The sequence below is a fragment of the Balaenoptera ricei genome, chromosome 8 (assembly GCF_028023285.1).
Source record: "Balaenoptera ricei isolate mBalRic1 chromosome 8, mBalRic1.hap2, whole genome shotgun sequence".
NCBI classification, from domain to species: Eukaryota; Metazoa; Chordata; class Mammalia; order Artiodactyla; family Balaenopteridae; genus Balaenoptera; species Balaenoptera ricei.
This window is the reverse complement of record NC_082646.1, coordinates 29,133,889-29,157,947: the sequence shown is the minus strand read 5'-3', so window position 1 is coordinate 29,157,947 and position 24,059 is coordinate 29,133,889. Positions and strand designations below refer to the sequence as shown.

The 24,059-nt window shown below is 34.4% G+C and overlaps 1 protein-coding gene across 3 annotated transcripts in view; it reads left to right on the top strand.

The window, feature by feature from the left end:
* Positions 1-24,059, top strand: part of GUCY1A2 (guanylate cyclase 1 soluble subunit alpha 2) — a 402,881-nt gene that overhangs the window by 78,744 nt on the left and 300,078 nt on the right. For all 3 annotated transcript variants that reach the window (XM_059929348.1, XM_059929349.1, XM_059929350.1), the window contains exon 4: positions 12,108-12,826. In XM_059929348.1, coding sequence (XP_059785331.1) covers positions 12,108-12,826 — 719 coding nt within the window. The remainder of the gene's footprint in view (positions 1-12,107; positions 12,827-24,059) is intronic.

Here is a 24,059-nt window from a genome sequence, read left to right as displayed (position 1 = left end):
GAATTGATATTTTTATAATGTAAGGTCTTTGCATCTTGAAATTTGGAACATTTTTCCATTTGTTCAGTTTCTGTTTTCTGTGTTAAGATTTAATAGTTTTCTTAATATAAGTTCTATGCCTTTCTTATTAGTGTATTCCTATGATTTTATAATTTTCATTGCTACTTTGAGTAGAATATTTCCCCATTTCTACTTCTTGATCCTTACTGCTAATATAGAGAAAAGCTATTGATTCTTTCTATGTTTATTTTATATTCAGTTATTTACAATGTTTTCTTATTAATTCTAGTAGGTATTTTTTTTCTATAAAATAATGTTGTGTTTTGTGCACCAAAAAAAAAGCAAGAAAGAGCCTTGAAGTTAAAAGACTTTCTAGGTTTTCTAAGTGTACAGTCTTCATTAGTAAAAAGAGATAATTTTATTGTTCCTTATATCTCATACCATCAGCTAGAACCTCCAAGATAATATTGAATAACAATGGTGATAACAAGCTTATTTGCCTAATTTCTGATTTTAGTTGAAATGTTCTTAGTATTTTACCATTTAGAATAAGCTTTGCTTCTGGTTTTTGAAGAGCAAAATTTATTATGTTTGAGCAGCTTCTCTATATCCCTGTTTTGCTCAAAATTTTTATTAAAACTGTTCAATTTCAGACTTTTCAGAATCTACTGATAAAACAATATTATTTTCTCATTTAATTTTGTAAACGTCATACTTTGATAGATTTTCAACTATTGAACTACTTTTTCTTTTCTGACATAAACAGTACTTGGTCATGAAGTATTACTCTTTTATAAATTGCTAGACTCCATTTGCTACTATTTTAGCAAATACTCATAAGAGAAAATGGTCTTAGTATACTGTATCAAGTTTTGGCATTAAAGTTATGTGGGCTTAATACGAAGAATTGAGTAGTTTTAATTGTTTTCTATGGCCTGGAAATATTTAAATCACTTTGGAATTATCAATTTTCTTAAAGGCTATCCAAAACCCATTTCTTCTTGGGTCAATTTTTGTCATTTATGTTTTGATGAAAAATTATCCATTTATATTACATTTACACATTTGTTGGCAGAACGTTGTATGGTCCTATTTTGATTCCTCTATTTCTCTTTAATATATACTATATCTTCTTTCTCACTCCTAATTTAGTTCTAATCTACTAATTTCAGCTTTTATAGTTTAATTTTAAACTTAATTTTCTTAATTGAAAGTTTTTATTTACTTATTTTTTTTGTTGCTGAAAGTATTTATGACATATATTTTTGTTTGAGTACAGTTTTTGTTGTGCCTCATAGGATTTTGAATGAATTAGTTTCCTTTTCATTGATTTCTAGAAGTTATAATTTCAATTTTTTCTTTTTAATACAAGGAAGGGTACTGTTTAACTTCCAAATAGATACAATTTTTGGTTACCTTTTTCTCACATATGTGTTTATTATTATTATTTTTTAACATCTTTATTGGAGTATAATTGCTTTACAATGGTGTGTTAGTTTTTGCTTTATAAAAAAGTGAATCAGCTATACATATACATATAACCCCATATCTCCTCCCTCTTGTGTCTCCCTCCCAACCTCCCTATCCCACCCCTCTAGGTGGTCACAAAGCACTGAGCTGATCTCCCTGTGCTATGCGATTGCTTCCCACTAGCTATCGATTTTACATTTGGTAGTATATATATGTCCATGCCACCCTCTCACTTCATCTCAGCTTACCCTTCTCCCTCCCCGTGTCCTCAAGTCCATTCTCTACACCTGCGTCTTTATTCCTGTCCTGCCCCAGGTTCTTCAGAACCTTTTTTTTTTCAGACTCCATATATATGTGTTAGCATACGGTATTTGTTTTTCTCTTTCTGACTTACTTCACTCTGTATGACAGACTCTAGGTTCATCCACCTCACTACAAATAACTCAATTTCGTTTATTTTTTTTTTTTTTTTTTTTTTTTTAATTTCGTTTATTTTTATGGCTAATATTCCATTGTACATATGTGCCACATCTTCTTTATCCATTCATCTGCTGATGGACATTTAGGTTGCTTCCATGTCCTGGTTATTGTAAATAGAGCTGCAGTGAACATTGTGGTATATGACTCTTTTTGAATTATGGTTTTCTCAGAGTATATGTCCAGGAGTGGGATTGCTGGGTCATATGGTATTTTTATTTTTAGCTTTTTAAGGAACCTCCATACTGTTCTCCATAGTGGCTGTATCAATTTACATTCCCACCAACAGTGCAAGAGGGTTCCCTTTTCTCCACACCCTCTCCAGCATTTATTGTTTGTAGGTCTTTTGATGATGGCCATTCTGACTGGTGTGAGGAGATACCTAATTGTGGTTTTGATTTGCATTTCTCTAATGATTAGTGATGTTGAGCATCCTTTCATGTCTTTGTTGGATATCTGTATATCTTCTTTGGAGAAATGTCTATTTAGGTCTTCTGCCCATTTTTGGACTGGGTTCTTTTTTGATATTGAGCTGCATGAGCTGCTTGTAAATTTTGGAGACTAATCCTTTGTCAGTGGCTTCATTTGCAAATATTTTCTCCCATTCTGAGGGTTATCTTTTCGTCTTGTTTATGGTTTCCTTTTCTGTGCAAAACCTTTTAAGTTTCATTAGGTCCCATTTGTTTATTTTTGTTTTTATTTCCATTTCTCTAGGAGGTGGGTCAAAAAGGATCTTGCTGTGATTTATGTCATAGAGTGTTCTGCCTATGTTTTCCTCTAAGAGTTTTATTGTGTCTGGCTTTACATTTAGGTCTTTAATCCATTTTGAGTTTATTTTTGTGTATGGTGTTAGGGAGTGTTCTAATTTCATTCTTTTACATGTAGCTGTACTGTTATTATTATTTGTATTATTATTAGAAAATGTGATCTGCAAAATCTTTCCTTGAAAACATATTATGGGGCTTCCCTGGTGGTGCAGTGGTTGAGAATCTGCCTGCCAATGCAGGGGACACGGGTTTGAGCCCTGTTCTGGGAAGATCCCACATGCCGCAGAGCAGCTAGGCCCATGAGCCACAATTACTGAGCCTGTGCATCTGCAGCCTGTGCTCTGCAACAAGAGAGGCCGCGATAGTGAGAGGCCCGCGCACTGCGATGCAGAGTGGCCCCCACTTGCCGCAACTAGAGAAAGCCCTTGCACAGAAACGAAGACCCAACACGGCCATAAGTAAGTAAATAAATAAATAAATAATTTGAAAAAAACCCAAAAAATGAAAAAAAAACATATTATGGAAATTTTGTGGCGAAGTACTTGAGCAATTTTTGTAATATCTTCATATACTGTAAACATGCATGCATGTGTATATACATACACACATGTGTACATTTATTGCTTTTGTTATTAAATTTTATTCAAGTTTCATTTTTCCTCTGAATTTTTTTTTTTTTTTTTTTTTTAAATTTTATTTATTTATTTATTTATTTATGGCTGTGTTGGGTCTTCATTTCTGTGCGAGGGCTTTCTCCAGTTGCGGCAAGCGGGGGCCACTCTTCATCGCGGTGCGCGGGCCTCTCACTATCGCGGCCTCTCTTGTTGCGGAGCACAGACTCCAGACGCGCAGGCTCAGTAGTTGTGGCTCACGGGCCTAGTTGCTCCGCGGCATGTGGGATCTTCCCAGACCAGGGCTCGAACCCGTGTCCCCTGCATTGGCAGGCAGATTCTCAACCACTGCGCCACCAGGGAAGCCCCTTTCCTCTGAATTTTTTATTTTTATTGTTGTTGAGATTTATTTAATTTATGACTTTGCTTTTTTAATCTTTGATCTTTTGATTCTGAAAAAGGCACATTAAAATTTACTAATGACATTTTATTTTTATTACATTTTTCTTGTTGATTGTTTTGTTGTATTTATTTTTATTTAATTTCTCTATGACTTTGCTTTTTTTGTCTGTTAGATCCATCTGATTCTGAGAGAGATATATTAAAGTTTCTCACTATAATCCTACTATAGTTTCCTCTATAATTGTCTAGAGTTTTTTCATTAGAGTAAAAATAGATTTTTTATTAGCTTTTAAAATGTGTAACGGGTATATTGAAACATAATTCACATACCATACAATCACCCATTTAAAGTGCATACCTCAGTGTGTTTTTAGAATACTCGTAAAGTTGTGCAACTATCACTATGATCAATTTTAGAACATTTTTTATCACTCCATAAAGAAATCCCTTGCTCATTAGCCATCAATTTCTAATTACTAATACTTTGTATATTTAGTTACAATGTTGCAGTTTCATGTCTCTTAGGTCTTCTTTGTAAATTGTGATTTTTTTTGTATAATGTTTCTCTTTATCCTGATTAGTGCTTTTAACCTTAATTCCATCTTGTTTGATATTAGTACTACTCCTTCCTTGCTTTTTTTCTTCTTGTAGTTTCCTGGAAATTTTTGCCTAACATTTATTTTCAAACTTTTTTTAAAAATCACCTTTTATAAGTTGTTTTATAGATATGCAATTCTTATATATGGGGTGAGAATTTCTGACATTTGATGGTATTTATTTGTTTACACTTAAGGAAATGCATAATTTACTGACTTTCTTCCATCTTGATTTATGATAATTATTCATTTTACATTGTTTTTTCTTTTTCTTATTTTTGCTATTTTGATCATGGTGAATATAAAATTTTTTTAACCTTTGTAGTTTGAAAGTTCTCTTCCGCTTTCCCATTTCATTATTGGTTAGCTTCCCTTTCTTGTTACTAAAATTAGATCCATGTGTTTTTTCATTATTTTAAAACAAAATGTCACTTATTTCCTTACTAAGAATGTATTTTTTTCTCTAATTACCATATCCCATTTGGAAGAGACCTTTAGAGTGCTGTTAGAATATTTTCTCCTTTCCCCCTCCCCACTGTTTCTCCCTAGCCTCCTAACTCTTGGGTTTTGCTGAGATTGTTTAGTTCCAGATTTTCAATAAAATTTACCTTGCAGTTGTCAATAGTTTCCCTTTCTCTCTATTTCAGTAATTTTAATTTACATTTATATTACAAATTTGCAAAAGAAATCTGTCATTGACACATACACACACACACACACACACACACACCTGTGTGTGTGTGTGTGTGTTGCAAGGTTCATTTCTCCTTGATGTTTTTACTTTTCCCATTTTCTCTTACCAAGACTCCTCTGTTTCATTTGTTGTTTGGTTAAAGTGTTTTCTCAATTATTTTCCTCAGGTGTTTCACTGAGTCATATTGTTTCTGAATCTGCCAGATATCTTGGCTGGGTAATGAATTCTTAGATTTAAATTCTCTCAGTATTCCACATATATTATTCCACCATCATCTAGCTTACAGAATTGCAAATAAGAAGAACATTTTATTTTAAGTTTTTTGAAAATTATTTGTTCTTTCCTGCAACTTAAAAGATTTTATCTCTTGTATTTCAGGAATTTAACCAGATGTGCTTAGGTTTTTGTATGTGTGTATGTGTGTGTGTTTTCTTACTAGTCTTGGCTGGAACTTGTGCCTTTTCTATCAGTTGATTCAAGATTTTCTACAGTTCAGGGAAATTTCTATTATTGTTTTAGTTATAGTCCTTCCTCCATTGGTTTCTTTTTCTCTTTCTAGATCACACTGTTTCTAGAGATCATACATTTCATGAGTTGTCCTACTAAATCTATTTATGGTCAACAGAAGGATCATAGACAAATATTTATAATACAAGGGGATATCTGGTATTTTATAAGAAAGGCATAAAGATGTGCTTTGCTATTTGAAAGCAAGGAGTACCAACTGATACTGTTGGAGTGTACTTTTATGATGCTCTGCTTTTTAGATATAGTTTCTGGGTGAAAAAGTACTCCCAGTACTCAGGGTTTGGCATCATCTCCATTATGCCATGTTTCTAACTTAAAATTTTTGCCCTATGTTTACTTTATTATTTTATTTTATTTATTTTTTTGTCCTGTGTATATTTTAAAGCATACCTTAGCATAGTCTCAAAATTACAAACTGTAAACTTAACCATCACAAATATTTTTGTGCCTGAAGCACTTACTACACTTACAATAATAAATATTCCTTTGGGTATTCAAGAATTAATCTTAAATATGTTAGAGGGTTTCCTCTAATGCTATGCTTAGCAAATTCTTTGTTAGCTCAAAGATGTTAAAACCCTGTTTTTAAAATCTGAATATGTGTCCTGCTGTTTTTAATTATATAATAACATTTTTTAAATATTAAGGAAAATTTAATTTAGTTCACCTACACTTAAAAATAAATATATGACTTATGCTGTGTTCTTTTTTGGAGAGGGACAGGATGCCACAAATGCAATAAAAGGAGGAGAATTAAATGCCTCTAAAATGGTAGAAAATTGTAGTTTAACCCTTCATAGATTAAGAGCAAAATTGATAAGAATCTTTCTTTTTACTATTATCCCAACAGTTTTACATATTTAACTAAAGTACTCTAATGACAAACGTTTCATCTCACCTCACCAAGATTCAAATGAGACTGTATTGATAGCTCAGATTCAAAACAATTTCCCTTAAAATTACGATTTGGGCAGTGGGATTTCTTTTCAGCCTTTCTTCTTTGTTATTATTTAGACATATGTAATATTTACCCTTAAATCTCTGGAGGCAGAGACTAACTTTATTTATTTGTAGATTGGCATGGCACTAGAATTATATTCTTATAAAAGTGTCATCTGGGTTTCAAACATAGTTGAGAAACATCTTATGGTCTTGCTAGATAAAATAATTTTTTCTTGACAAATACTGTATGCTGTCACTTATATGTGGAATCTGAAACAGCCAAACTCATAGAGAGTAGAATGGTGGTTACCTGGGGCTGGGGGAAATAGGGAAATGTTCTAACTTCCAGTTAGAAGATGACTAAGTTCTGGAGATCTAATGCACTGCCTTGTGATTATAGTTAACAATTGTGCATTATACTTTGAAAGTTAAGAGCAGATTTTGAATGTTCTCACCACAAAAAAAGAAATGGTAATTATGTGAAGTGATGGAGGTGTAAACTAATGGTACGATGCTAATCATTTTGCAATATTTAAGTGTATCAAATTAACACATTGTGTACCTTAAACTTACACCATGTTATATCTCAATAAAGCTGGAAAAATAATTGTTTGTCTAAAAGGATAATTATTTACTTAAAATGTTGAAATCTTTTGAACTTGAGATACTGTTGTGATTGAGTTATATTACTTAGATATTAGGTTGATGAAACCTAAGTAATTAATCAAAAAATAATTATGGAGGTCCACAGTTCACAGAAGTGATAAGTTGGTAGGTATTCAGCTCCTTGGTTGAAGTTTAAGCAACTTGAAGAAATGCCTTCCGCTTTGGTATTTTCCCATGTTAGTGGAGACTGATACATTTGCTGGGTGATAAGGATGGCCTCTGGACCTAGGAAGACACAAATTTCCCTCTTTTATTAATAAATCTTCCCCCAGAGGATCCAGGACCCCAGTCAGTGCTATATCTTTCATGTCATACCTTTCTCTATTCACTCAGTTCTCAATGAAGGCAACATTTCCCTTTCCAAACATGGAGGCCAGATTTTTTTAAAAACAATTTTATAAAATAAGTAATTTTAGCCTTCCAATAATATTATTGATACAGCTGAAAATTAATATTCTGTTTCTTCATTTGTCCCACCCTCCTCAACCCATTATACTCAGTCTTTTACCTCCACCTCCCCACTGAAATTGCTCTGTCAAAGGTCCCCGAAGTTCTGACCAATCCAATTTAAAGTTTTCTTCCTTGACCTCTGTGGCATTTGATAGCCATTGACTGCTCCTTGTAGCTCCTTTCTATTGACTTCAATTATGCATTAACTCACCCGACATCCAGCTATTATTTATTGAGCGCCCATAAATGTCAGGCAGAATGCTAGGCATTGATGATATTTCAATGGGCAAGACATGCATTTTTCACTCATGCAGATGTTTTACTCATTTAATACTGTGCACATTATCACACAGTATTTATTACACAAGATCTAGTTTTAGACAGACTTCACTTTGAGACCTGGCTCTGCTACCTACAATTGGGTGAACATGGGCAAATTTCTTAACATTCCTCACCTTTAAAATGGGTGCAATTAAAAATATCCACTTGATAGGAATTTTTAAAATGTTAAAGTAATATATGAAAATGTTTGACACACTGCTTGGCACTGATTTCTCCATTCTTACTGGAACTACCTAATTCAATCAATATAACCTTATAGAGACACTGCAGCATCTCTTTGGCTGTTATCTTTGACTCTGGTCTTGTCACACTTAAGTCCAACTTCTACATTGCTGATTGATTAGCAGCTCATCCCACCACCCCTGCTCCACAGCCATTATACACTTACTACTTACTCTTCCCTGACTCTGCTGGGCTCTTTCACCTCCCTGCTTTATTCATATTTCATTACTGTCCATCTGTTAGAGTGCTCCTTCCTTCCTTGTTGGCCTTTTGAATGCCTACGTTTTCTTCAAATTATCTTTCAAACTTTATCTCCCTGAGGAGAAAGTCAGACATTCTTTTTCCCATACTGTCATAGCTCCTGTATGCCTCTGTTATAGCCCAATCATTTGTAATTTAATTATCTGTGGGGGCCCATGAGAGAAAAGGATGTGTCTAGTTGTCTTGGTATCCTTTGATGTGACACAACTGTAGCTTTAAAAGCTTGATTCTAGATGAATGTTTAGTTTCTATGAATGAATACTTAGTCTCCATGTGCCAGGCATTATGCTAGTGATAGGTATGCAGACATATATGCCCTCAAGAGGTGCACAGTGTGAAGTTGGATAAAGGACAAAAGATTCATGTCATGAATGAACACACTATTTCATTTTCAGTTAAAGGATGAACTGAATGTCATGGATGTTAAAGGATGTCAGCTATTCATTTTTTTGAAGGGATAAATTAATAGTAATTTAAAATTCTTTTAATTTACCTGCTAATGAAAGCAGTTTTATTGTAAGTTTTGCCTCCTTAAGAAATGTATTTTATATACCCAAATGTCAAGCTTCTTGTGATAAGAGCAGATGAGCATTGTTTCTATGTTTCAAGTGATTTACTGGAAGTAGGGGGTTTGCATCAATTATAAGTGGAACCTTGGGAGTGAGACTGAGCTAAACTACTTTCTCTGTGCTTTCTAAATTTTGAGATGTTTAAAGTGGAAGTCTTGGGTATTGATTCATAGCATATTTGCAAAAGTTGAAGTGATCATTCCCTAGTTCTAATTTTTCAAGCTCTAAGAATTTTTTCTTTTCTCAGCTTGCACAGTTTAACAATTGTGAGACCAAAAATATTTATTAGTTAATTGAATACTGTGGTGTATATAGAATTGCCATGTATAGTATTTGCATATAATATTAAAAATAATTTAGTTTTTCTTTATTGATACAAGTCACTTTAGCACCCTGGTAGGCTTTAGCATTATCATTTGAGACTTAATAACCATTGTATCTTAGGTCCAGAAGTGCTTTTTAAAGCAGCAAGGATTTCTAGTTGATAGACTGCTGTACTCACAAGTAGTTTTAGTTTTGTTGCCTCTGGTGAATTTACTTACTTGTTATTTTCTGGATGATTCTTTGGGATTATGACATTTGGAAATAGGACATAAGCTTACTGTATTATATCTGTGCTCTTAATAACTGTGAAGGCATTTTTAATGTTATGAAAAATGCGAGTTAGAAGAAATTCTCTTTTTCTCATCTGTGCATAAAGACCCTAAGTCCCTTAAGACACAACTCTTCAAAGTATAGGAGCAATCCATGGAATATTTTCAGTGGCACGTGGAATTTTGTTATTCAGCAAATATAGTCAGATTATAGGAATTTTTATTTATTCTGAATTTAGTTTTTAATAAGAATTTCATAATTAAAAATTAATAGCCACAAAGAATATTGCCATTGAAGGGGCATAAGTTTAATTTGTATGTATTAGAAATTTTTAGTTACAGTATAGTGATGGCGATGTAAGGATTTTGTATAGGAAGAACTTTTAGTGAAGGGCTTTTCAGACAGCTAGTAATTAAACCAGGAGAGAATCGTTTATAATCCAAGAGAATAGCAATTTAGGAGGAAGAGTTGATGAACACTATCAAACTAAAGGAAAAAGAAAACAAGTTAAGTAATAAAATAACAAAACAGGATATATTGGTTTAAATAATTACAAAAGCAGTTTTAATGGAGCAGTTGGAACAGGAGCCAAATTGCAGTGGATATCATCTATCTTGTTTTCTCTCTTTCACACCAGGGAACTAGTTAGAAAACTGCTATTATAATCAATTCTGGCTGGCATTATTGTTAGTGAATGCAACATATGTTGAAGTTCAATCTTATCACATTACAATGTGAGATGAGTAGTGATGTTTTTATCCTAGTAGGTGACTTTCTCAGCTTCTCTTGAACATCAGATCTATGAAACTAAAATTAATGTGAAATGCTTCTTAATAATGGGACTGATTTTCACTTAAATTTTCTACTTCTCATTTCACATGGATTTTAAGAACTTCTTTGTCAAACTAACTTCTTAACTTGGCTTCCACAATATTTAGACTCTATGGTAAGCTCTCAAAAAATATTTGATGTGTTTGGACTCTATTTTAAAACAATATTATTGACTCTGTTTTATCCCCTCACTTCTGGATGGGGAGAACTCATAGGGAATAATAAAGTAGGAACAACAAACTAAGCCATAGGCAGCCTAGACTACTTTGCATTCTAACAGGACACTAACAAAGTGACCTGTCTTTTCCTGTCTGATTTTCAGGACCTCCTTATAAGATGAGATAGATAATGAAATAAAATGTGAATATGTAAACTACATGTACTGATTTCAGCCAAAGTCAAAGGAGAAGCACTAGGGTGACTCTACATAGAAGCTTTCTTTAGGATACAGACTCAACTCTTTTATCTGTGCTGTATTCTTCCTCAAGGGTGGATCTAACTAGATTACGTGTGATCCTGCTTCTAATTACTATATAATGCATTGTGTGTGTTTGTTTATTTATTTATTTATTATTATAACCATTATTATAAGGTAGATTTCCTTTTGCCATGGCATCTGGGAATAAGTATGAACCGAGAAAACTTAAAGACTTTTAACTCTGTCTGGTCAGATTCCTACTCTACTTTTGTCTGCTCTCATTTTTGTGAGTGAAAGAATGAATGCAAATCATTCCACAGTTTTAATTCCTTGTTTTGTCTCTCACTTTCTGGGGTCTAGCTGACCTGCATGATTTTCTCAGAGATTACTAATTTAAGCACTTCTGTTTATGCAAGATAACCTGATGTCTTTCTCTGCTCATGTACCATAGATTCCCTCTCTGGTTATATTTCCTACTTAACAAGTGAATTGTGATAAGTAAAATAGTAATATTGAATGGACATAATAAACAACTTTATAATAGCCTCTTAAAATTCTTTAATGATGAGGGAAATTGTTAAGGAAAATATATTATTCATGATAATTACAGCAAATGGAGTATAGTATTGAAAAGAAAACAGAACAGCTAGATTAGCAGCATTTAAAAACTTCATGCTCCAGTGTTTGAGGGGAGGGAGGAATGAATAGGTGGCACACAGAGGATTTTTAGGGCAGCAGAACTACTCTGTATGATACTATAATGGTGGGCACATGTTACTATACATTTGTCAAAACTCAAGTATATACAACACCAAGAGTGAACCCTAATGTAAACTATGAACTTTGGGTGATAATGTTATGTCGGTGTAGGTTCATTGATTGTAACAAATGTACCACTGTAGTGCACAATATCAGTAGTTGCCAGGGGGGAGGGGGTTGTGTGGGGGGGGCAGGGGGTACTTGGAAAATATCTTTATATTCTGCTCAGTTTTGCTATGAATCTAAAATTGTACTAATAAAGTCTATTTAAAAACAACAACAAAAAATTTATGCTCATTAACATCTTAGAAGTATCCAGGAAATGAACTGAAATTTACTTTCTTTAACTCAAAATGAATGACTTAACCTATTTGGGAAATTTGTGTACCCAAGGGAAATACCTCTCTTGCTTCTCTCACTAGTTGCCTCTTCTGGTAAGCATTAAAAAAGCTGTGAATTCAATTATTTGTATTATACTTTATTAACATTTGCTTCCATTTACCTCTAGGTTTGAAGTTTGAGGAAATTCAAGAAAGATTTGGTGAGGAGTTCTTTAATATATGCTTTGATGAGAATGAGAGAGTCCTTCGAGCTGTAGGTGGCACGTTGCAGGACTTTTTTAATGGCTTTGATGCTTTGTTGGAACACATTAGAACTTCTTTTGGAAAACAGGCCACTCTGGAGTCACCATCATTCCTATGCAAAGAGCTCCCTGAAGGTAATCTTATGCTCCACTACTTCCACCCTCACCACATCGTGGGGTTTGCAATGCTTGGAATGATTAAGGCTGCAGGAAAGAAAATCTATCAGCTGGATGTAGAAGTGGACCAGGTTGCAAATGAGAAACTGTGCTCTGATGGTTCAAACCCAGGCAATTGTAGTGGTCTTACTTTCCTTATCAAACAATGTGAAAATACTAATATCATGAAGAACCTTCCACAGGGAACCTCCCAAGTTCCTGCGGACCTCAGAATTAGCATCAACACCTTCTGCAGAGCCTTCCCTTTCCATTTGATGTTTGACCCCCACATGACAGTCCTTCAGCTGGGGGAAGGCCTAAGGAAGCAGCTCCGATGTGACACTCACAAAGTGCTCAGGTTTGAGGACTGCTTCGAGATTGTTTCTCCAAAGGTTAATGCCACCTTCGAAAGGGTTCTGCTGCGACTGTCCACGCCATTTGTGATTAGGACCAAGCCTGAGGCTTCTGGCACTGAGAATAAAGACAAGGTAAGTGGTTATGGACTTGATATGGGTGATGGAAACTAGGAGATTACATAATTATTTTAGTAAATTACATGATGGCAGTACTTGTCATTATTTAGGCAAGAGAGCCTAGAGTGTCATTTAGAAAATTACTGGTCCCTGGATATATGTAAAAAGATTTGGCCTTATTCCCAGCTATTTTGCATAGTGTCTGCCTCTTTCGTGAATTTATTTCATCATATAAAAAGAAGACATTTATTAATTCTAGCTATAGTAATTACAAAACTGGTAAGACTCACTAAAAACCAGATACTGTAAACCCATGACTATTTCCACTGTTTCAAGTCAAACTATGAGAGAAATAGTAAGACTTATTTCAACATTGTGGGGATTGCTTGCCTTATTCTTAAATATTGCATAAATATAGGTAAAAAGCTAGCTACATTTTGAATATGTTATGTTCTAAATTTCATAATCTAGGAACATCTGGTTTACATCCTATTATTTTCTTAATATGCAGAATAATGTATCAAGTGACTATCTCAAGACTTCTCTTCTAATTAAATTTTAGTGTTGAAAAAGAGACATTTCTTTAGAACATGTTCACTTCTTGAGAGAAGACACTGGAATTATTCTATCTTTTAAATTTAGGGAATATTAAAGCTATTGGTTTTGATTAATAGAAGTACAATGTTTGGCTAGGAGTATTTGAAGCATTTTTGGCCTTAGAATTGAAGTTAATATTATTGAAAATGTGGCTGAAGTAGAATATATTATTACCAATGTTGATTGCTTTATATATTTTGTAGATTTGACAACAATTAATTCAATTTAAAGTTACTGCTTCAGATTTTCCCCCCTATATTTCCTCTTGTATGTCTATTTAATTTGTATACCACAGTAAGAAATAGACATAGTGAAATGATGACTCAGATGTCAAGGCCCCCTGCCAGTTCCAATAATAAGGAACTGTGCTCATTGAGAAGATGCAATTATAATTTAAACATGTTAGTGGCAGTTTAAAAATAAAACAATAGGCAGAATTTTTAGTTAGAATAGGGATGACAATCCTCTCATTCTCTGTGCATTTCTGCTTATTCACCTGGGTTTGCCAGAATGGGACATTTGGGAGGCTACAGTTAGCCCAAATAAAGTTATAGTCAATAAAGTTATGGCATGGAATCTTAACCAGATGAGTAATATTTTTGAATTATTATGTTCCAAATTCCAAATTTATTGTTTCCTAAAACATGGAAAGAAGAAAATCAGGGTTAAAAATTATGATCCTGTTGATAAATTTGGCCTTGATATTCATTATTTTTCCCATAATTGCTGGTCTTGTTAATAACTCCATGTGTTATCTGAAGTTTCTAATTTTGTATTGGGCTTTGATAAGAAAGTTCTAATTTTCAATAATGTAAGATATTTATTCTTTAGTCTACAGTGAAGGCTTTCATCATAATTTAACTATTTTAGCTCTGCACTTAATACCAATGGACTACCACCCCTGCCATCAAAAAGAAAAACAACAAACACAAGAGCTAATCATACAGCTGAATGATGGTAAATCATTTGCAGAGTGAACTGTAATGCTTTTGCTAAACCATGATCTTTGTCATTTTGTGTTGTCAGTTAGTGTTAATTATATAACTAGAGGTAGAACACTCTTGTAAGCAATTTGGTGAGGTAGCCATCATCCTAGTTTCAAAGAATTTACATCTCGATTCTACAGTAATGAGTTATAAAGACATAAGGGTTTGTTACCAGAAGCAAAAATATCAGTGAGAGGCATCTGATGCATTTTCAAAGAGAGGCAAAGGGGATCTGATTTTTCAACCATGAAAAGCTCATCCTATTATCAAGACTAAGTTAGAATAATTCTCTGACAAATTAGGCTGCCTACCTCGGAAAGTTATTTGTGAAGATAAAATGACACAATCCATGTAAAATTCTTATTATATCTTTGGCTTCAGTGTTAAGTGTTGAATAAATGTTCGTTATTGTTACTTCTACCACTATTTATTATTATTGTTCCTTTCCCCTTGTAACATTCCTCCTATCCATTCTCCTCTCTTCTTGCCTTATGGAAGTTAGTACTGGAAATCAGTAGGTTGAATAATTTTAGAGAAATATCAACTCTACCTAACATCTTCACAAAATACGACTTGGGTTTGTCTTCTTAATAATGACTAGAAGACCATTTGTCACAAATCCTGTAGGGGTTTTGTTTGAATCTGCTTTTTTATTTATAGGCTATCATTGTTTTAAAACCCCTAGTCTCCTTTTCAGATTCACTAAAGTTTGGAATCAAGTTTTTATTACCTGTGCCTATTAATATATTTTATGTTCACTTGTTACAGCACTTTGTTGTGTCAGTGGCTTCCAAAATAAAATGGACTGGTTAGCTTAGGCAAAACCTGAAACAGCAATGGATTTGAGAATCAATAAATAATATGAGTTCCTTTAACATTTTTTTTTCCTTAGTAACAATGCTTCAAAGAACATTGTGGAAGGAGTCCAGCATTTGAAATACATCATCCCTACGATACAGCAATGACATGCTATTCATCTTCACTTTTGTTCTCAAGGTTAGAACTTAAGAAAGGCATAATAACAACAACACATTTCTTTTTCAATCCCCAGAAATATCATCACATTTGCCTTATTAATTAGAAGCTGCAAAACAAATATCAGGAGGTAATTTTAAAAGACTAAAGGAAGAATTAACCTCTGATTTTCTGTGGTCAAATCAGTTTCCAAAATGCTCCTTTATCTTTTCTAGACATGTGCCCATCATTTTTCTGACATGGTGATTGAAAAGTTTAAAATATATTTATTAATCTTACCAATCCATGATGATGCTGTTGAGAGAAATTTCATCCAGTTGTTAAGGATACATTATTTGACTTCAACTTAAAATGAATTTCGGAAAATATGAGCATTCCTTCTCTGTTCAGATCATAATATTCTATTAGAGAATTTCAAATATTGAACAATATTTTAGTGATGGACAAAATGACACTAGGACTTTTTCTATAAATGAGCACTATAGAACGTAGATGTACAATAACTTCGATCAAAATTATCTGGAGTTTTCTTTGCTCTTATAATTATAAATGAGATATTTAATTTTAATTTTTATGTTTATTTTTCTCTAGAATTTCTCCCTGACCATAAACTACCTTTTAAAGTAGGTTAGACAAATTGAGATTTTTTTTTTTTAATGGAAGTATAGTTGATTTACAGTATTATGTTGGTTTTAGGTGTACAGCATCGTGATTCAGTAATTTTACGATTATATGCCATTAAAAGTTATTACAAGATAATGGCTATAATTCCCTGTGCTATAAAATATATCCTTGGTGCTTATCTATTTTATACATAGTAGTTTTTATCTCTTAATCCTGTACCCCTAATTTGCCCCCCCCCCTTTCCCTCTCCCATTTGGTAACCACTAGTTTCTTTTCCTTCTGTGTGAGTCTATTTTCATTTGCATATACATTTGTTTGTAGTATATTTAAGACTCCACATATAAGAGATATATAGTATTTTTCTTTGTCTGACTTATTTCACTAAGCATAATATTCTCTAGGTCCATCCACATTGCTGCAAATGGCAGAATTTTATTTTATTTTTAAATGGCTGAGTAATATTCCACTGTATATATATCTTCTTTATCCATTCTTCTATTCATGGGCACTTGAGCTGCTTCCATATCTTAGCTATTGTAAATTGTGCTGCTATGGACATTGGGGTGCATGTATCTGTTCAAATTAGTGTTTTCATTTTTATATACCCAGGAGTGGAATTGTGGATCATATGATAATTCTATTTTTAGTTTTTTGAGCAACCGCCAGACTGTTTTCCATAGTGGTTGCACCAATTTACATTACCACCAATGGTTTACAATGGTTCCTTTTTCTCCACATCCTCTCCAAAATTTGTTATTTGTAGACTTTTTGATGATAGCCATTCTGATAGGTGTGAGGTGATATCTTGCTGTCGTTTTAATTTGCATTTCTCTAATAAGTAGTGACATTGAGAATCTTTTCATGTCCTGTTGGCCATCTGTATGTCTTCTCAGAAAAACATGTCTTTTCAGGTTTTCTGCCTATTTTTTCATTGGGCTGCTTGTTTTTTAGATACTGAGATGTATGAGCTGTCTATATATTTTAGATATTAACCCCTTGTTGGTCATATAATTTGCAAATATTTCCTCTAATTCCGTAGGTCGTATTTTCATTTTGTTGATGGTTTCCTTTGCTGTGCAAAAAATTTTAAGTTTTATTAGGTCCCATTTGTTTATTTTTGCTTTTATTTCTTTGGTCTTAGGGAACAGATCCAGAAAAATATTGCTCGATTTATGTCAGTGTTCTGCCTATGTTTTCTTCTAGGAGTTTTACCATTTCCAGTCTCACATTTAGGTCTTTAATTCATTTTTGGAGTTTATTTTTGTATATGGTATGAGGAAATGTTCTAATGTCATTGTTTTATATGTTTTTTCAACACCAACTTGTTGAAGAGTCTGTCTTTTCTCCATTGTATATTCTTACCTCCTTTGTCATGGATTAATTGACTGTCATAGTGTGGGTTTATTTCTGGGCTCTCTATTCTATTCAGTTGATCTATGTGTCTGTTTTTGTGCTAGTAGTATGCTGTTTTGACTACTGTAGCTTTGTAGTATAATCTGAAGTCTGGGAGGGTGATATCTCCAAGTCTGTTCTTTATTTCTCAAGATTGCCTTGGCAATTTGGGGTCTTTTTTGGTTCCACATGAATTTTAGAATCATTTGTTCTAATTCTGTGAAAATATCATAGGTATTTTGATAGGGATTATGTTAAATCTGTAGATTGCTTTGGGTAGTATGGCCATTTTAACAATATTAATTCTTCTAATCCAAGAGCATGGGATATCATTGCACTTCTTTGTATCATCTTTAGTTTCCTTCATTAATGTTTTATAGTTTTCAGACTATAAGTTGTTCAGCTCCTTGGTTAAGTTTATTTCTAGCTATTTTATTCTTTTTGCTGCAATTTTAAGTGGGATTTTTTTTTTTTTTTTTTAACTTTCTCTTTCTGATCTTTCCTTGTTAGTGTATATAATGCAACAGATTTCGGTATGTTGCTCTTGTATCCTGTAACTTTGCTGAGTTTATTAGTTCTAATTGTTTTTAAGTGGAGTCTTAAGGGTGTTCTATGTAAAGAATCATATCATATGCAAATAGGGACAGTTTTAATTTTTTACCTTCTAATTTGCATTCCTTTTATTTCTTTTCCTTGTCTGATTGTGTCACTAGGACTTCTGATACTGTGTTAAATAGAAGTGGTCAGAGTGAGTCTCCTTGTCTTTTTCCTGAATTGTTCCCATAGGTTTTGTAGTGTTGTGTTTCCACTGTCCTTTGTCTTGAGCTATCTTTTTACTTCCTCTTAGATTTCTTCATTGACCTAGTAGCTTTTTAGTTACATGTTGTTTAATCTCTACATGTTTGTGTTTTTCCCATGTTTCTTCCTGTAGTTGATTTCTAGTTTCATACCTTTATGGTCAGAAAAAATTACTTGATATAATTTCTATTCTTAAATTTGTTGAGACCGGTTTTGTGGCCTAGCTTGTGATCTATCCTGGAGAACATTCCATGTTCACTTGAAAAGAGTGTGTATTCTGCTGTTTTTGGATGTAATGTCCTGTAGTTATCAAGTCCAAATGGTCTAGTGTGTCATTTAAGAACACTTTTTCCTTATTGATTTTCCGTCTGGATGATCTGTCTATTGATATCAGTGGGGTGTTAAAGACCCCTACTCTTATTGTATTATTGTCAATTTCTCCTTTTTATGCCTGTTAGTATTTGCTTTCTATATTTAGGTGTTCCTGTATTGGGTGCATATATGTTAATGAGTGTAATATCCTCTTTTTGCATCAATCCCATTATCATTATATAATGCACTTCTTTGTCTTTTATTATAGCCCTTGTTTTAAGTCTATTTTGTCTGCTATGAGTATTGCCATCCCTGCTGCCTTGTCATTTCCATTTACATGAAATAACATTTTCCATCCTTTCACTTTCAGTTCAGTGTGTGTCTTTCACCCTGAGGTGTCTATTGTAGGCAGTATATTGAAGGGTCTTGTTTTCAATCCAGTCAGCCACCCTGTGTCTTTTGAATGGAGGTTTTAGTCCATTGATACATAAAGTAATTATTGATAGTATGTAATTATGGCTATTTTATTACTTGTTTTTTTGTTGTTTTTCTTCCTTGTTCATTTCTTCTGTTTGTTTCTTCCCTTGTGGTTTGATGATTTTTTTTAGCAACATGCTTGTGTTTCTTTTTGATTTTGGTGTATGTAACTGTAGGTTTTTAATTTGTTGTTATCATGGGATTCACATATATTGACCAATAATTATATTTCCTTGTTTTAAACTGGTAGTCATTTAAGCTCAAACACATTTTTAAAAATCTACATTTTTTTATTCCCTTCCCCCAATTTTGTGTTTTTGATGTCACATTTTACACCTTCATGCTTATCCCTTAACTGCTTATTGTAGTTATAGTTGCTTTCACAATTTTTTGTCTTTTAATCTAAATACTGGCTTATTTAAGTGGTTGATCTTCAATTTGTACAGTATATTTGTCTTTCCTAGTGGAATTTTCCCTTTCCTATAGATTCTTTCTTTTCCATTTAGGGAATACCCTTCAACTTTTTTTTAGGGTAAGTTTAGTATTGATGAATTCTTTTAGTTTTTGCTTTTATATGAAGTTTTTTTTTTTTTTTTTTTTTTCAATTTCTCCTATTCTAAATGATAATCTTGCTGGGTAGAGTATCCCAGGTTGCAGATTTTTCCCTTTCAGGACTTCGAATATATCCTGCTACACCTTACGGTCTGTAAAATTTCTGCAGAGAAATTAGCTGATACTTATGAGGGTTTCATTGTATATAATTCTTTGTTTTTCTCTTGCTGTCTTTGGAATTCTCTATCTTTAACTTTTGCTATTTTAATTATGATATGTCTTGGTGTAGGTCTCTTTGGGTTGAGCATGTTTGGAACTCTCTGTGATTCCTGTATCTGGATATCTGTTTCCTTCTTTAGATTTGGGAAGTTTTCAGCCATAATTTCTTCAAATACATTTTCAATCCCCTTCTCCCTCTTTTCCTTTTCTGGACACCTGTAATGTAAATTTTGGAATGCTTAGTGTTATTTTAAAGATCTCTTAAATTGATTTTTTTCCTTTTTGATTAGTTTTTCTCTCTGCTGTTCTCATTGGGTGATTTCTATTATTCTATTTTTCAGATCACTTATGTGTTCTTCTGTATCAATTAGTCTGCTATTCATTCTTGCAGTGTGTTTTTTATTTCAGCTATTGAATTATTCATTTCTGATTGGGTCTTTTTATATTTCCTAGTTCCTTGTTTAGAAAATTTCTTCTCCTTAATACAGTTAACATTTTTATTACCAATGTTTTGAATTTTTTATCGGTGAATTGTTTATTTCTGTTTCATTATTTATTTTTTCAATGGTTTTCTCTTGCTCTTTCAATTGAGAGTAGTTCTTCTGCCTTTTCATTTTAGTTAACTTTCTCTACTGCTATGAATTTAGTTGAAACAGTTACTTATTTCAGTCTTGAAGGGATTTTCTTATGTGGAATCATCTCTATGCAGACTATGTGTGCCCAAGGCCTTTGATGGGAGGGCTGGACTTGACATGGACAACAATTACGTCTTTCCTCAGTGTGTGCTGGTGGCTATCACCTTGACAGTGGATGGCGATCCAGGTAGAGGGGCTAGAGCCAGCACTGGGCATGAGGTGGGACTTCTTCTCTGTTCAGTGGCCATCACTGCCCTGTCAGAGGTGGGGGTCTGATCTCAAGTTCCTGGAGCAGAAGCCCTGAGGGTTGACCTTGAGCTGGCTCTGTTCCTTTTAAGTGTGTATTTTTTCCTTCTCTCTGCCCAGGGACTTTTGCCTCAGAGGAGCTGAAGTAGTAGGGTCTGAGGCCAGAGGTCTGATGCGCAGCATGTGTAGGTGTCTACGGCAGTACTGAGGTGCAGCCTCTGCTGCAAGCCCCCTTTGTCACTCACAGGTGGTCATTGTCCTCTGCTTCCACCACCCCCATCCTGTGTGAAGCTTCTCTCCTGGGCTGATGGGTTCCTGGGTAGATTCCTGGTGTGTGTTGGAAGGTTAGCTGTGGTTGAGTGGAGGCCATCAGATACCTGGCCTTCTTCTGAGGTGCTGCTTGAGTAAGTGCCAAAATGGCCACCTCTGCCCCACCTGAGCTCCCCCTGGGACTGGGTTGCCTCTATGTCCCATGGTCAAGTCTTCTCTGGTCCTTCCCACCCTAGATGCCGTGCCATGCCATGGCATGGAGTAAGTGGGGCTGGGTGTTCACTTGACTCATGCTGGGGCATGCTGAGAGGCAGTTGCAGGATCCCCAGCAGCTGCCAGAGCAGACCTGTCTCTGACCTGCCTCTGGGGCTAGCCAGCATATGTTCACTTTTCAGGAGCAGAGTCCAGTCTTTTCCCTACCCTTCTATTTGTTGCAGTGGACCTCCAACTATACAAGGGGGTGTGTCTTCTCCACATAGGCCCCAGGACTGGAACGCCCAGTCTGTGGCTCTGCCTGCTCACTCCCCAGGGTACTCACCTGAGTGTCTGTTCAAGTAATTGCACCACTTATTGAAGAGACTGTCTTTTCTCCATTGTATCTCTTTGCCTCCTTTGTCATAGATTAGTTGGCCATAGGTGTGTGGGTTTATCTCTGGGCTTTCTATCCTGTTCCATTGATCTATATTTGTGTTTTTGTGCCAGTACCATATTGTCTTGATTACTGTAGCTTTGTTGTATAGTCTGAAGTCAGGGAGTCTGATTCCTCCAGCTCCGTTTTTTCCCCTCAAGACTGCTTTGGCTATTCGGGGTCTTTTGTGTCTCCATACAAATTTTAAGATGATTTGTTCTAGTTCTGTAAAAAATGCCATTGGTAATTTGATAGGGATTGCATTGAATCTGTAGATTGCTTTGGGTAGTAGAGTCATTTTCACAATGTTGATTCTTCCAATCCAAGAACATGGTATATCTCTCCATCTGTTGGTATCATCTTTAATTTCTTTCATCAGTGTCCTACAGTTTTCTGCATACAGGTCTTTTGTCTCCTTAGGTAGGTTTATTCCTAGGTATTTTATACTTTTTCTTGCAAGGGTAAATGGGAGTTTTTCCTTAACTTCTCTTTCAGATTTTTCATCATTAGTGTATATGAATGCAAGAGATTTCTGTGCATTCATTTTACATCCTGCTACATTACCATATTCATTGATTACCTCTAGTATTTTTCTTGTACCATGTTTAGGATTCTCTATGTATAATATCATGTCATCTGCAAACAGTGACAGCTTTACTTCTTCTTTTCTGATTTGGATTCCTTTTATTTCCTTTTCTTCTCTGATTGCTGTGGCTAAAACTTCCAAAACAATGTTAAATAATAGTGGTGAGAGTGGGCAACCTTGCCTTCTTCCTCATCTTCGTGGAAATGGTTTCAGTTTTTCCCCATTGAGAAAGATGTTGTCTGTGGGTTTGCCATATATGGCCTTTATTATGTTGATGTAAGTTCCCTCTATGCCTACTTCTGGAGGGTTTTTATCATGAATTGGTGTTGAATTTTGTTGAAAGCTTTTTCTGCATGTATTGAGATGATCATATGGTGTTTTGTTTTGGTTTTTTTTTTTTTGAGTTTTATTTTATTTATTTTTTTATACAGCAGGTTCTTATTAGTCATCAATTTTTTACACATCAGTGTATACATGTCAATCCCAATCTCCCAACTCATCACACCCCCATCCCCACCCCCCCGCCACTTTCCCCCCTTGGTGTCCATATGTTTGTTCTCTACATCTGTGTCTCAATTTCTGCCCTGCACACTGGTTCATCTGTACGATTTTTCTAGGTTCCACATATATGCATTAATATACGATATTTGTTTTTCTTTTTCTGACTTACTTCACTCTGTTTGACAGACTCTAGATCCATTCACGTCTCAACAAATGACCCAATTTCGTTCCTTTTTATGGCTTAGTAATATTCCATTGTACAGATCATATGGTTTTTATTCTTCAATTTGTTAATATGGTGTATCACATTGATTGGTTTGCATATTTTGAAGAATCCTTGCATTCCTGGCATAAACCCCACTTGATTGTGGTTTATGATCCTTAATGTGCTTTTGGACTCTGTTTGCTAGTATTTTGTTGAGGATTTTTACATCTATGTTCATCAGTGATATTGGCCTGTAGTTTTCTTTTTTTGTGACAACTTTGTCTGGTTTTGGTGTCAGGGTGATGGTGGCCTCGTAGAATGAGTTTGGGAGTGTTCCTTCCTCTGCTATATTTTGGAAGAGTTTGAGAAGGCTAGGTGTTACCTCTTCTCTAAATATTTGATAGAATTTGCCTGTGGAGCCATCTGGTCCTGGGCTTTTGTTTGTTGGAAAGTTATAATCACAGTTTCAATTTCAGTGCTCTTGACTGGTCTGTTTATATTTTCTATTTCTTCCTGGTTCAGTCTCAGAAGGTTGTGCTTTTCTACGAATTTGTCCATTTCTTCCAGTTTGTCCATTTTATGGCATATAGTTTCTTGTAGCAATGTCTCATGATGCCTTGTATGTCAGCAGTGTCAGTTGTTACTTCTCATTTTTCATTTCTAATTGTATTGATTTGAGTCTTCTCCCTTTTTTTCTTGATGAGTCTGGCTAATGGTTTATCAATTTTGTTTATCTTCTCAAGGAACCAGCTTTTAGTTTTATTGATCTTTGCTATTGTTTCCTTCATTTCTTTTTCATTTATTTCTGATCTGATCTTTATGATTTCTTTCCTTCTGCTAACTTTGGGTTTTTTTATGTTCTACTTTCTCTAATGCTTTAAGTGTAAGATAAAGTTGTTTATTTGAGATTTTTCTTGCTTCTTGAGGTAGGATTTTATTGCTATAAACTTCCCTCTTTGAACTGCTTTTGCTGCATCTCATAGGTTTTGGGTCATCATTTTTTTTTGTTTTTTTTTTTTAACATCTTTATTGGAGTATAATTGCTTTACAATGGTGTGTTAGTTTCTGCTTTATAACAAAGTGAATCAGTTATACATATATATATGTTCCCATATCTCTTCCCTCTTGCATCTCCCTCCCTCCCACCATCCGTATCCCACCCCTCTAGGTGGTCACAAAGCACAGAGCTGATCTCCCTGTGCTATGCGGTTGCTTCACACTAGCTATCTATTTTACGTTTGGTAG